Here is a 13,828-nt window from a genome sequence, read left to right on the forward strand (position 1 = left end):
CGGAATGATAAAAAATATAGTTCTATATAGTTGTGTGAAAGATAAAAATGTCTCGCTGCTTTTCAGTCAAAGCAATAATTTACGATCGATACTACGCGATTCTGGTTTATACTCGAGCTTTTTCTGCTTTTTACGTCACATATAAGTAGCCTTAAGGTAATTTACGGCAAGTCTTTTTTTCTATCCTCCGGCTCAAGAGCTGGCAGCTTCCGGCGATTTAATTTAAACTTGTTTGTCTAGCGCGTAAGTTTCTTGTCGGATGAATCTCAGTCGTGCCGATGAGCCACCGTGCTGCTTATAAAATTATGAATATTAATTTTCCATCTCCGCGACTGCCATCGGAATGACGCGAAGGAAGAAGAATATATTCCATAGAATCTAAAAATGTCTACGGAAATATAAAGCCCGATCTGTCCCGATCGTGAAGGTTGCGAAGTAAAGAGAGAATGAATAATCAATTACATTGGTATAATTAAGAATTGTTGCACCATGAATTATTCGTGGCATTACTGCAATATTAACAATAATAATATTTTAGTTCTCAAACTAGAAGAGGATCTCATTACACATGGATTAGTTTAAAACTTTGCTCATTTAAAATATTAAACAATTTTGAAATTACTTCGCGAAGTCGCAGTTTCACCTTTGTCACAGAAAAATATCGTTTCAAAATTACATGGAAGCAAATAATTTCTGGAGCATTGAATAGGTACGCGAAAGAATTACCGAATTATTTCGATTATTTCGATTATTTCGATTCGTGTATGCACAGAGGCGAGCAATGATCAATTCGGTCTGCACGGCAGTTTTAAATTTTTGGAAACGAGTGTGATATCATACATGAATGGCTGCAATCTGTTTGTGCCTGAGCCGCGCCGTCCATTTTCAATCGTCAAATCCGACAGCAATTATTTCGCGCCGTTCAATTAAAATGACCCTCCAGTTGTCCTTTGACGAACTGTCGATGGTCAATTAGTCGATGAGAAAATTGAAAGATTTTTCATTTCGGGTGCGTCGTTCGATTTTTTTTTTTTAATTCATTTTTGCGAAACGCGGCAGAATCCGGTGAAATTTGATAAGCTAGGTTCTCGCTATCAGATACTCGCGTACGCTCGTTGTGCGTTGTTGAATGGAAATATAACACTCAAATCGTTTTTTTCTTCTTTTTCTTTTCAATAACCGGGCTAGGATGTTAGATCTTTTTATCACAGTATTCTTAACTTTCAATATCGAAAACTATCTTATATATACTATTAAAGAATAGATGTGTATAATGTTCGATTTGTTCGTATATAAAAATCTAGATAAATACTGTTAATAATATCTTTAGTTATCAGTATAAAGCTCGATGCGATGCTCAATCGCGCAGGTGCATAAAAGCGTTTACAGCTTGAGAGCAATTTCACCACATTCACCGAAAGGTACGAACGGCTTTCACGTGTAATTACAGCAACGTATTACAATCTCGCGGGGCAAAAGAACTTTTCATTACGACTCCTTCACGCTTCGAAATAATTGCGAACGAATTATATTCGCCCCGGGTCGAACTTGCGGCCAAAGGAAATCGTTCGAATCGCAATTTTCCCGAGTCACCACCGTTGTTTCTGGGTTAGAGGAAAGTGGAGGGAGCGGGGAGGGGGATATACGTATATTTCCTTTCTACCTCTGTTTTTCATGGAGATTAATCGAACGCTGTCGCGGCCGGGGCATGTTACTCGGCGCCATGCGATCCGTCGCGTTTCGAAGCGATTCCGGAAGTGGCGTTATTAATGACACCGTGGGGTTGATTGCTTTTCGACGGGAGGGTACGAAACCCCGGCGCTATCGTCCCCTCGTCCCCTTCTTCTCGTCGAAATTCCCACTCTGCCGCCCTCCTCCCCTTGTAATCGATGAAAAATGTTTCAATTTCGTCTCGTCGAGAGTCCGCTTTCATTTTCGGACTGAATAAAAAAAAAAAAAAAGATCCCAACCGGACAAATCGGATCACGCGCCGGTTAAATATTCGTTCTGGCCTCTTTCGCAGCGAGAAAATATTGATACCGATACACATGGAACGTAGAGAGGAAGGTGGAGGGAAATAGGGATCGAAAGTATCGCGCAGCGCCGAAATTGACGGTCTATTGCATATTTATACGCGGGTAACTTGTTCCGCGGCTATTCGGGAAATTCGAGACATTCCTCGGGAAAATATTCGGTACTTTTTTTTGCATAATAGCCGGGGCGTGCGAGCAAGTGATTCGTTTTACAAGCGAATAAAGAATCTCTGACGCGCGAAAACCGCAGTTTTCTCTTGCACCGTGTAAACTGCGATCGAACGAAGCTTTATTGATACGGAAGTTCGGATATTTTTATAGAGATACGGAGTGGAAAAAGCATCATCATAGACGGCCGTATAATAATATTTATTTTTGCTTTAACTAATTTACTATTTTTCTTTACGTTTTTGTTTGCGTTTTCTCGTTCTCGTGAAAATAAAGAAGCAACGTCTGTAGGTCTGATTAGGCCTGCATTTCTCGCGAAAAATTTATTTGAGAGAAGAGCGAAAGGTTGACGCGGTATCGTGCCGCGTCGCGCGCAATTAACGTTAATTGGAATGAGCGCACTCACTGTTAAGCTCTATGACGACGGTGGTGGTGGGTGGCGGCGCTAATTGAGTGTTATTCGCTCGGCAGGACAGCTTGGCGTGATGATGCCTCCTCGTGAGAGCTTTCACAGTCACGTTGCTGATGGTTACGACGTTGGTCTCGCCGCCTGGCCCTTGCGTCTCTCGAACCTCGGTAGACGCATGGATGTTCTGCGATTCCAGATACCACGAGACTGACGGTCTAGGTTTGCCTGCAGATAAAATGGAATTATGATTAGAAGAATATAACAGAATAATGTGTGATGCTGCGTTAAAATTATTTAAGACTTAATTAACTAAAGTCTGATAACAAAATACTGTTGAATTATAACAAACGTAATTGGCAAAATATATAAAAAAATATATAAAAAATTAATAATGCATTGTAAAGTAAAACCAATATATAGTATCATATAAAATTAATAGACAAAATCAAATTTTAATCAATACTATTTCCCAAAGTTTAAATATCACAAAAAATTCTAGGAAACGTATATTAAATTTCAAATATTTCGTCTTACTGAAATGCATATAATCTATTTTAAATTATTCAACAGCATGCAAAATGCTTCGAAATTACCTAATCTTCTTAACTACAGACATTGAGATCATCTTAAAATAAAGTTAAATATTTTCCTGCCTAATTAGTTATCAAACAGAAAAGTTTATGAACCCGTTCAGAAGTCTTTCAGAAGACCTGTTAAAGCCTCCCTATAAAACTTTAATTAACACATTCGACAAAGTCGTCATGTTACAATTGTAACACGTCGAATCAGGGCTGAAAAAGATTCGAAAGCGACAGACGACGTCTGTCATTATTCTTCTGCCAATAAGCGGATTGACAACGAGGGTAATTCGAGTGGCATGTCCCAAGGGCCACGACGTGGATGTCGCCGTCAATCACCACGGCGGACGGGCCTCATTCGACCAAAACAACGGCACGAAGGTACTTCACGTCTCCCATTCTTGAGAGACCGCTACCTGTGGCTCACCACCACCGACTGTTACGGCTAATTATGACGAAAGGGCATTCCGAAAGTGCGCGCTATCGAGGTAGATCCGCGTTCGTAAATATACTGAAGGCAGCACCGCACGTCACTGGTTTACTACTGGCTAATTAGCAAGGTACACTTGTCGTTCCTGTGGATAAGCAAGCTGGTAAACTATCAGACTAACAATAAGACATAGAGAATTGTCTGCTAGAATACTCGCAAATGGCATGTAAGCCGGAGTCGACAAATAAATCATCTCCAACAATATAGCGATCCGAGACCCCGATTCGGTATAATTTTAAGAAAATATTTTTTTTCATTATTCAAGATAAACTTCTAGTTTTTTATGTATGTAATAATCGTAGATTATTCGTCAGTAATTTTTTGAGAGCAAATTTCTTCTCGTTTTATTATAGCTTGAAAAGAATTCGTACCTAAAATTTCTAGTCCTTTTAATGCTTTTTTAATATCAATTTTGTACAAGTATAAAATATTTCTATAAATTTTTGTTTTAACAGTACTTTTTTCTATCGATAAAACGCTTTAAATTATTCTTTTATTATTTTAATAATAAATAATTATAAAAAGTTTCAAGCAAATTTTAGTTGCAAATGTTAATTTTCTTAGTTTTTAACATAGAGATGTTTTAAGAGAACCTGATTTAAAAATATTAGAAGCAAATATATAAGACCGTGAAATTTTAGAATCTTAATCTCAAATTATGTTTTCCGTGTCGATTCCGAAGACGTCTTGTATATAGCAAATAGTATTACTGCACAAGCAAACAGCGGCATGTATTATCGAGCGCTGTCCGGTATTAACAGATACCTACCCACCCGCCGGCTAATCAACAGTTATTCTAGATGAACCATCTGTCTATCTAGCTCACAGACGGGCTGCCCATCCTAGCTGTCTACATGGATATATCTATCCAATCAAAGACACGACTGTACATCACGTATACATCTTGTCGTAAGCCGTCATCATTGATATTGATAGTTAGAACGTATAATAATTAGGAGTAGCTATTTGCTCAGTTAGAGCTTTACATTAATAATCCGAAGATTGACATTTGCGCAATCAATGTCTGATGCACGATGCCAAAATTTGCTATGCATATGACGGAAAATTTTGATTTTCCTTGCTTCTTTACACTTTAAAATCTTTCCAACTTGCGTATTTCCTTTTTACCTAGGAGTTGGTTGAACAAAGATAAATAAAAAATGTTTACGATTGAATTTCCTCAATTTAGCCATCAAAACTACAGTTGTACAACAATTTTTATATTTTTATTCATTTTATACACGGAAAAAAAATGTATAAATAACATTAGTCTAATTAGGAATAATCTTGTTAATTTAATGTATTAACATTGTGTTCTTGCTTTAATGAAACAAATATTTATTTCATTAATACTGTCATTGAATTAACAAGATTATTTCCAATTAGACCTAATGCTGTTAATTGCCAAAGCACAATTTCTTTCCTGCACAACAAATTATTATATTATCAACGCGTGTAAAAAAGATCTATGTAATTAAAAATATAATAGCGCTGAACCAAGATGCTTGCATAAAATTGTTATTTGCGTCACATCAAGGATTCGTTATTTGTATGTGACGCAGACGCAGACTGCTGATGCAGTTTATTCTGCGTCTACCTGCAGCGCTGGAACAACTGCAAATGTTTGTCCTCTCACTGTTCTTAATGCGCGGGTGACACGGATTTGCGTATTTTGCGAAACAAGCTTCAGCATAGAATAGTTGAAGCTTAAAATAATTTATCAAATGCAGATTATATATGAATGTGCATAACAAACAAACGACGGAAGCACAGAAAGAAACAAACAGGTAATCCTATGCCCGCGTTATGGTGGGATACGTATTATCTACAATCGCGTTAATTTCCCGAGCACAATGCGCTGAAATTGCATTAATTTCCACGGAGTACACGTTCATTAAACAATAACCAGGAAATGAACAGACTCCCCGTCGCGAGATCGAAGCTACTCTGCGCGTTCAGGAAGCGTGTTTGTTGCGAGATGGATGACCCTAGGAAAGCTTCTTAATTAATACAATAATGAGCACATATCATCGAGATATCAATGAAGAGAGCGACAATCAAAAAGTACTTCCCAACATAAATGCGTTACTACGAATTTATAATTTTTCTCCCCATAGATTTCTTTGTCTTATTTATTACATAATTTTTCACAATAACTATTACATGAATTATGGTCTATATAATTCATTAATTTAGCAAATTATTAAATGTGCTACTAAAAGATCCACCAACATCTCACCTGCGGAGAAACCTTCGAAATGATGGAAGAATTTCTTTTCGAATTGAAATGTACCGTATATCATACTCGGTAGGTTTCGCAAAGAAATTATTATCGTAATTCACATTCGAGAACAATATCGCACGCTTTCGCGACTTCCTTCCTGTCACGACGGCGTTTCCGTATTATCTCGTCGCGAGATAACCTCGTTTCAAAAAGAGAGCGATAATAAGCGTTCATTAAGTCCTACACTATAATTAATTCCGCTATCGAGACCACTGCTCCCATTGTCCTCCACGGAATAATTTCCTGCCGTCCCGCAGGATACAAATATATCCCGTCGGGCTTTTCCCCATCCGTTTCCTTGCGTTTGCGGACTCGCTTTAGAGCAAATCTCACAGTCGTAATATATGAAACACTCGACAACACTTCTCGAGAAAGAATATCGAAATTTCGATAACTTAACGAACAAATTGAATTACCGAAAACTGATACCGTCTCCCCCGTGGATAAAGCTTCGAGCTATCTGAACGAATTTTTATGCCAAATGGATGTTGGAATTTTACTTTAAATATGCCCGCGTTACGAGATGCGTAAATTTAAGAATACCCTTTATATCCGACTGCTTTAGATTGCATTTATGCGTGCCGAATAATAAAGTGGCGCAGGTTATTACGGCTATTATGACTTCTATGACCGGATCGCGCGCACTCAGAAAACCTCGCGTATTAAAAGTCGTCGCAAACTAAACTCATTACTGTGCCGTACCCTCTGTCACGGCACTGTCACGGCGTATTTTTATGACGTTACGGCATTTTAAACACAGCTACCGCGTAAACGCATCCCAGAATCGTCGGCGTAGTCGCTGTTGCGTTCGTTCTCGTTAAGAAACGAAAAAGAACGATGCCGAGTATGTATTTGCACGGATATTTTCGCGGCGCGAATACCCGTTTCCTGTGGGCGTTGCCTTATCGCTTTGCGTGTTTCCAACCCCGATAATTTTTCCGCCGAACAATTCGCGCGTTACCGTAATGAATATATCGCGATGAAATAAATGAAAGCAAAGTGATCACTCACGCAAAGATAAATGCGCATTAGCATTGATTGTATCGTTATATATATATATATATATATATATATATATATATATATATATTACGTAAAAGGTATTAAATATTAAAACTGATAAATAATCCTTTAATAACTAATATCAATAAATATCAATACTAATATTAATAAATATTAATTTAATAAATCGATAGCAAAGTAGAACTGATATTAGACCACACTATTCTGAACATCGATTGAATTTTAATCATCGTATACGTTCCAATCGAGTCTCAATTTATCTAAAAGACAAACTTTCGAGTTCACTGAACTCTCTTGTTCGGCGAATATACGTACTCTTTTCCGTTATTAGCATGTGTAAAACGTGCATGCCTTTCACGGTGGTGCAATGCAAAGCCAAGGACATAATCGGGATGCGCGAGACGTGCTCGCGAAATACGTGGGGGGGGGGGGAATAAAAACGTCGTTTCACGCCGCGAGACGAGAAGAGCGAGGAATGCGAATGGAAGGGAAACGTTGCGTCATGGCTGCTGGGTCGCGTTAAAACAAACATTTCGCTCCGTGACGCTGTAAAATTGCGTTCGATGCAACGCGGTGCCGACAATGCAGCAGCCGGACAGCGGAGCTGTGGCGCGGAGGGCGGTGGAGACACCTCGGTGGAAATACACCGTGTATTGTGTGGTAACAATACGCAGCAGAATGAGCGGCCAGCGCGTCGCGTCGCGTCGCGTCGCGGCGTTTCACCAGCGCTTTTCGAAGAATATACCCGCAGCGAAGCCCCCGGTTTTAAACACGCGGGGCCGCTCGCTCACTTTACGCGACGAATACGCTCGAAATGCGAGCAGGGGTCAATTATTTTCAACAACCGCGTTGAATCGACGACGACCGCGGGCGAGCACAAGAGCGCCGTGATTAGAGAAGAAACCCGAGGTTTGAACTTTACGTGACGATACGCGTGACGAGGTTTTTTTTTATTTTACACAGCGAGAATGAATGAATCAGTATTTTTACATTGAAAGCATTTCCACGGAGCTTTTATTTACTTAAGGCGATTGCGACTGATTGTTTTTGCAAATCGAGTTCTAAAATAACCCGCGTTGCGGCTCATTGTGGAAGATTTGCAAATGAAAGTTTCTCTCGAGATTCGGAAACAGTAAAATCTATATGCGCCATGTAGCCCATGTAATTTACATTTGAAAAGTCAAATACAGAAAGTAAAAATTTAATCTTGGGGTAACATAGTTAATATTTGTTACCAGAATTGGACAAATTATGCAGAGGAATTAAATATTAAATAATGTTATAATATGTGCTAAAAATATATAAAATGAGAGAGAAATTTATTCAACATTATATTACTATCTAAAACATTAAAATTTATAAGCCCGATTCGATATCATTATACGTATATCGGATACGCGTAAATGCCAGTGGTGAATTAGAAATAACTATAATGTCACCCCGGATATATCTGTTTATGCTGATCGAACACAAAGTTTCCTTTTTAGAGAACGTTTGCATAATGGAAATCTCTGAGCATCGTTGCGCAGTAGTTCCCCTCGGCATACTGTAGCCCAAAGTTCTGTTGATATTAGGAATTACAGCCAATGCGTTATACAGTTTGAATTTATACAAGATACACTGCGCGGATTTCTTGGCCCCAGCCATTTGCACGCCTCAAAGCGGAATGAAAGAAGCGTTACTGCTAAGAATCGCAAATATGAAAGTACAAATCCAACGAAGCCTGAGTTACTACAAACTTTGCCACTTGCAAGGCGCGCGTAAAATAGAAAATATTAATGCCCGATTTATTTGCAAAGTTTCGCGTCGCTTCGCATTTTGAGAGGAGAACAATTTCGTGAACGCAACAATAAATTATTTCGTCTCGAAACTTGCTTCGATAGAGATTAAAAAAAAAACTTTAGAGAAGTAGTTAGACTCTACGTAAGGGTATAACTATTGACTTTCTCGCGATATTGTATACACCAAATATTAATTTCATATTTAATGGAGCATGATTCTCGCCAAATTGCACATAAAGTAGAAAACATTAATGTAAAACTTCGTAATTTTACTTTCTAGTCTCTACTGCGATATTCCTTGAATAACTTCATAAATTAGCTCGTTTTAAAACGCGGTACAAAAATATCTTTGGATAAATCAGAGAATTTTCTCTCGCGTTCTTAAATAACATCCCTCGCAGCAGAAATATCTTTTGCATGGTATGCGAGGATGTCGCAGGACTAACGACGAGGCGCCACGAGGTGGACGAGGTCAGCTCGTAAGGGACGGCATGCATTTTGCAAGATTTTATGCCACAATAAAATAAATTAAAGCCCATCGCTACTGCTATCCTCTCGTGAGTTGAGCGAACCGAGAATTCTCCGATATAGGTTCTTTCAAAATTAAAAAAATTTAAATATGTTTATATAATGTAAGATAGCGACGCAATCTGGCTTTTCTATAGTCTCTAACGTTTAATTATGTCAATTTAAAATATAATTAGAGTCGATTTTTATTAAAATTATATAAAAATTGATTACAGATAATTTAGACAAATATTTTACATGCTTTCGCTGCTGTACTAGAATCTCGAAAGATTCACATGACGAGAGAATCGTGCTCAACACCAATGTTACGCGTGCATCGGACAGCAAAGTTTAGAATTGAAAGCGCGACAAAAATGTATAGCCTCCAATGCCTAACGACATGTGTCGAACGATACATTTCACTCGTTTCCTTCACTCTCGCGAAAAACAGCGTGACACCAACATGCTGACGCTTATGAAACACCTTGTACGAAGCGGATGGAAACGCTTTGCATATGCAGCTCGGCGTAAACAGAAGCGCGTCATGTCGGATTTTATCCCTCGGCCGTTCTTTCGAGCTGTCCGCCGCGTTTTGTCTCTGACTCGGATTCGCATTGGCAACTACTCGCGAGGCGAGTTGCTTGTTGCGCGTGTCGTAAAATGCCGCGTTTCGGCCCAGTCGAAATGTCAAAAGCGTATTGTGCAAGGCGGACGTCGGTTCGCTTTGCTCGAGTCATCCTGTTACATCAATGACGATCGCGAGGAAGAAAGAGAGAGAAAACAGGCGTTTTAGACGCATCAGTTATCATAATTATCACTTTCACGCGCAAAGTGCAATTGAATCAGCAAGATATCAATAATACAATTATATTAATAATATTTTCTCTGATATTAATCACATTTTGATTACCAAGAAAATAATTGATACGCATCATCCTGCATTCGAATTTGCACGCGAAAAACTTATGAATTAAAAATGCACGTCGGAGTCGTCGGGACGATACCAGTCGTTAATTCGCGAAACAATTATATTTTCGTAACATTGTTCGCGAACATGACGTTTTCGTTTTCTCAGATACGAGCTTTGTACCTCGTGTTTTTGTACCTTGTCTTCTCGGATACATTTCTCTTCGCAAGCAGTAACAAGCGACGATCCCTTTTTGTAGTAGTTCTCCTTGTTCGCGTCTAAGGATAGTGACATTAAGGAAGACGGAAAGCGATTTACGTCAGTATAGGGCATTACAAACATAGCCACTCGGCGCACTAAAATTGCCGCGTTGTATCACGTACCGAGACATTCATGTGAAATGATAACGCGCTCTTGCACGTTGATAGAATTTGTGCAAAATTTTATTTAATGAAACCGATACGCAGTAAGCTATTATGAAATACAATTTATTGTATATAAAAGCAGCGTATAAATATAAAAAAACAGGTTTATGTGATCTATCAAAGAAAGAAGGAAAGAACGCAAGTAGATTACTCGAGGTATCTGCGAAATTGATCTCATATGCTACGCGTCTACTAGAAATAATTTAACTGTACTATAATAGCACGATTGCGCACACATTATACAGCTTATTAATGTTCAGCAAATAATAACAAAGTGTATAAAATAGCGCATTGTACTATTCCGAATTGCTACGTGATACCGCAGGTCAATCATACGTTCCGCTCTGGTTTATCCGGGTGGACATCCTCAGGGACAACTAAGTAACAATTTGAGACCGCAAGTAATATTCGCCCGAGCACAAGTCTGACAGCGAAAACGATGCCACGAATCGCGTTATCCGAAAATTCGGCGGTAAGCTATAGGATGCGAGCAGCCACGAAAGCTGCATTCAAGCGAGCTACCCTAATCCCGCTTCGCATTAATAGGGTCTTTATTTCTCGCTGACGTTGCTAGCTCGATAAACCGGCTGCGCCGAACTCGTACGGGGCGCTGTGCTAAATCGTGGGCCGCGAATAAACTGCGATTACGGGCCAGGTGAGCAGCTCGAAGAACTCGCCGAGCCATGGGTAAATCGATGACGATCATTAAAACTGAATTATATGCCCTACGCATTAATACCGGAATTATGTGCCACTTGTGTGTGTGTGTGTGTGTGTGTGTGTGTGTGTGTGTGTGTGCGTGCGTGTGTGTGTCATTATATTTCCTGATAAAATTGGCCATATACGAGTATTATTATTAGTTACAATATTTTTGCTTTTACTAATAGACGACATTATTACTGTTACTACAATTTTTATAACCATTTTTTTATGCTATAAAAATTTAGTTTATTTGTATAAAACATCTGAAACAATCTGTGTAAAATGTCCAGGATAATGTTGCAATTGGACAAAATTTTTGCCAAGAATAAATGTTCAAGATACCGTTTTATTGACATCGATGTTAAAAGTGTCATTAATTTTCCGAAATACAGAAAATTAATAATTACTGGAAGAATCGAATGGTTATTATTCGCGGAAACATTTGGCAAAACGCGATATATTTTCCGAGATAACAATTTTAGTATTCCCCTTGGCATCCTGGACGCGTATTATTTCCTTTTATATCGGCCAACGATTTCCGCGGCGTACACCGCGCGCTTTGAACCTTGAATTAAGCCGCAAAAATACTTGCATTTTTCTAGAGGCCAACCCCGGTCTTTTACCTCTCCGTTTAATACGTGCGTAAAATTGTAAATTCATGGGACGCTCGTTTCAGCGTATCGCGAGATCACGTGATTTCGATCTGACGCTATAGCGTCAAGCAAAGAAAGCTGGATTTTCTCAGCTTTAAGCGTCAAAGCCAAAGCAGCGCGAAGACGCCGAAATTTTGACGCTGTTTTCCTTTTCATGAATTTCAATTGACGCCGGCGTCAATTGTGGTCATGCGACCTTCTTGCCGCTGAAAATGAGCGTCGAGCGTCAGCATGAAAAGGCACCTTAAACTGCCGCAGCGGCAGCGGCAGTGGCGGCGAACGCTGTATTATGAAATTGGCGTGGACGTATTATATTTTGTAACGCAGGTGCAATGCGTGCTTGTATCCCGGTGGTGTATGTACACACGCTATATCAGGATGCTTTTCACGGTTTTGCCGGTTTCGGGCAAAAGAGGTTTCCATGTCTGCAAAAAGCTGCATAATTATCGCGCTCACTGACGCGAGAGAAGAAAATAAACCTGTATAAGTGCAGTCTGCAACTTCCAACTGGACAAATATTTGCGCAGATGCATTTGCAGATTTTGTTTGGCTCCAGATTTACTATTTATTTATTGACACAATGACATTATGTTACTTTGCATTTCAAGCTTATGGATCAATATTATAAAAATGTTTAATGATACAAATACGGAAGTGGCGAGAGAAGATAATTGATTACGTTTCTCCTAAGTGCGAATGTTATCAAAAGAAGCAAACGAAAGAAGTGTGTTGCACGCTAAAAGTCAGGGAAGCACGACGAAGTTCGCAAGGGAGCAACGAGCGGAAAAGTCGTGCAAACAAGTGGCGTTCTGTATTTTTCGGCGAATGAGAAATACGAGCAATCAGCTGTTCCCGAAGAGATCAGACGAACGGAACGGGCGGGAGAGTTTCCTATCAGGGAAAGAAACGATAGCGAGAGAAATGCGCTAGTGGGGAAAAGACGGCAGAGTACAAATGCGTCGAAAGTTCGCTCGTCGCATTTTCCGCTTGACGTGTTGCGGCAGCGCGGTCCTTCTTACCGCTCCGCCTCTCTCTTTCTTTTCTGTCGCATCTCGCATTTCGTCACGAGCTTTCCGCCCCCGAAGTCATCAGCTATACCTGTACCCGCGGACGCGAAAAACTCGAGCGGCAAGTCGGACGAGGCGAGCTCGTTTCGTTCCCGTGTGACAAATCACCTGTCCCGAGGAGCGCTCTTCCGCTCGACGTCGAAACGCGGCGAAAGGTGAAATTGCAACGACAGTAAAAACGCGTCGCGTTGTGGCGACTGGGGAATTATGCGATTTCGGTTGAATTTCTGTCTCAACTCGGTTGAATTTCTGTCTCAACTAATATGCTCTTTAACGCGGAAGCTATTTTTAAGAACCTCCTCGCTTTTTACGTAGCGATAGATATAAAACAACTGTCAGTGAATGAAAGGAAATATAATAGCGGGCAAAATATTTTTATACGACAGACACGATATACCCCGCCGTGTTAATATCCGACTCGGTTAAGATTGTGAGGCTGAACACGATATCCTGAGAAAATCCTCGGTAACGTCGACAACAAAAAAACGTTTCGCGACGAAAGCTGGATGAACCGCGCGCGGCGGTCCCCCGAGAATCCTCAATAAGGCGCAACAATGGAAACGTAACAATAAATAGAGCGAGTCGCGAGATAGGAAGACGGAAATGAGCCAGGACGTGCTATAATTTCAAATCATTGCCATGCGGAAGGCGAAATGCGAATGCAATCGTTGATCCTTGAAACTCCTGAAAAATACCTAAAATCGCCGATTCTTCAAGTAGTTTCGCACCGAGAATATGTTTTGACGCTTTCGATATAATACGCTATATTATAATAATAAGACGACAATCACATCTTGTAAT

General features: G+C 39.8%; 1 protein-coding gene across 3 annotated transcripts in view; it reads right to left on the bottom strand.

The window, feature by feature from the left end:
* Positions 1-13,828, bottom strand: part of LOC143899202 (nephrin) — a 213,679-nt gene that overhangs the window by 87,780 nt on the left and 112,071 nt on the right. For all 3 annotated transcript variants that reach the window (XM_077409282.1, XM_077409281.1, XM_077409283.1), the window contains one exon: positions 2,608-2,835. In XM_077409282.1, coding sequence (XP_077265408.1) covers positions 2,608-2,835 — 228 coding nt within the window. The remainder of the gene's footprint in view (positions 1-2,607; positions 2,836-13,828) is intronic.

This window comes from Temnothorax americanus, unplaced genomic scaffold, assembly GCF_048541705.1.
Source record: "Temnothorax americanus isolate GAGA-0224 unplaced genomic scaffold, ASM4854170v1 Scaffold26, whole genome shotgun sequence".
NCBI classification, from domain to species: Eukaryota; Metazoa; Arthropoda; class Insecta; order Hymenoptera; family Formicidae; genus Temnothorax; species Temnothorax americanus.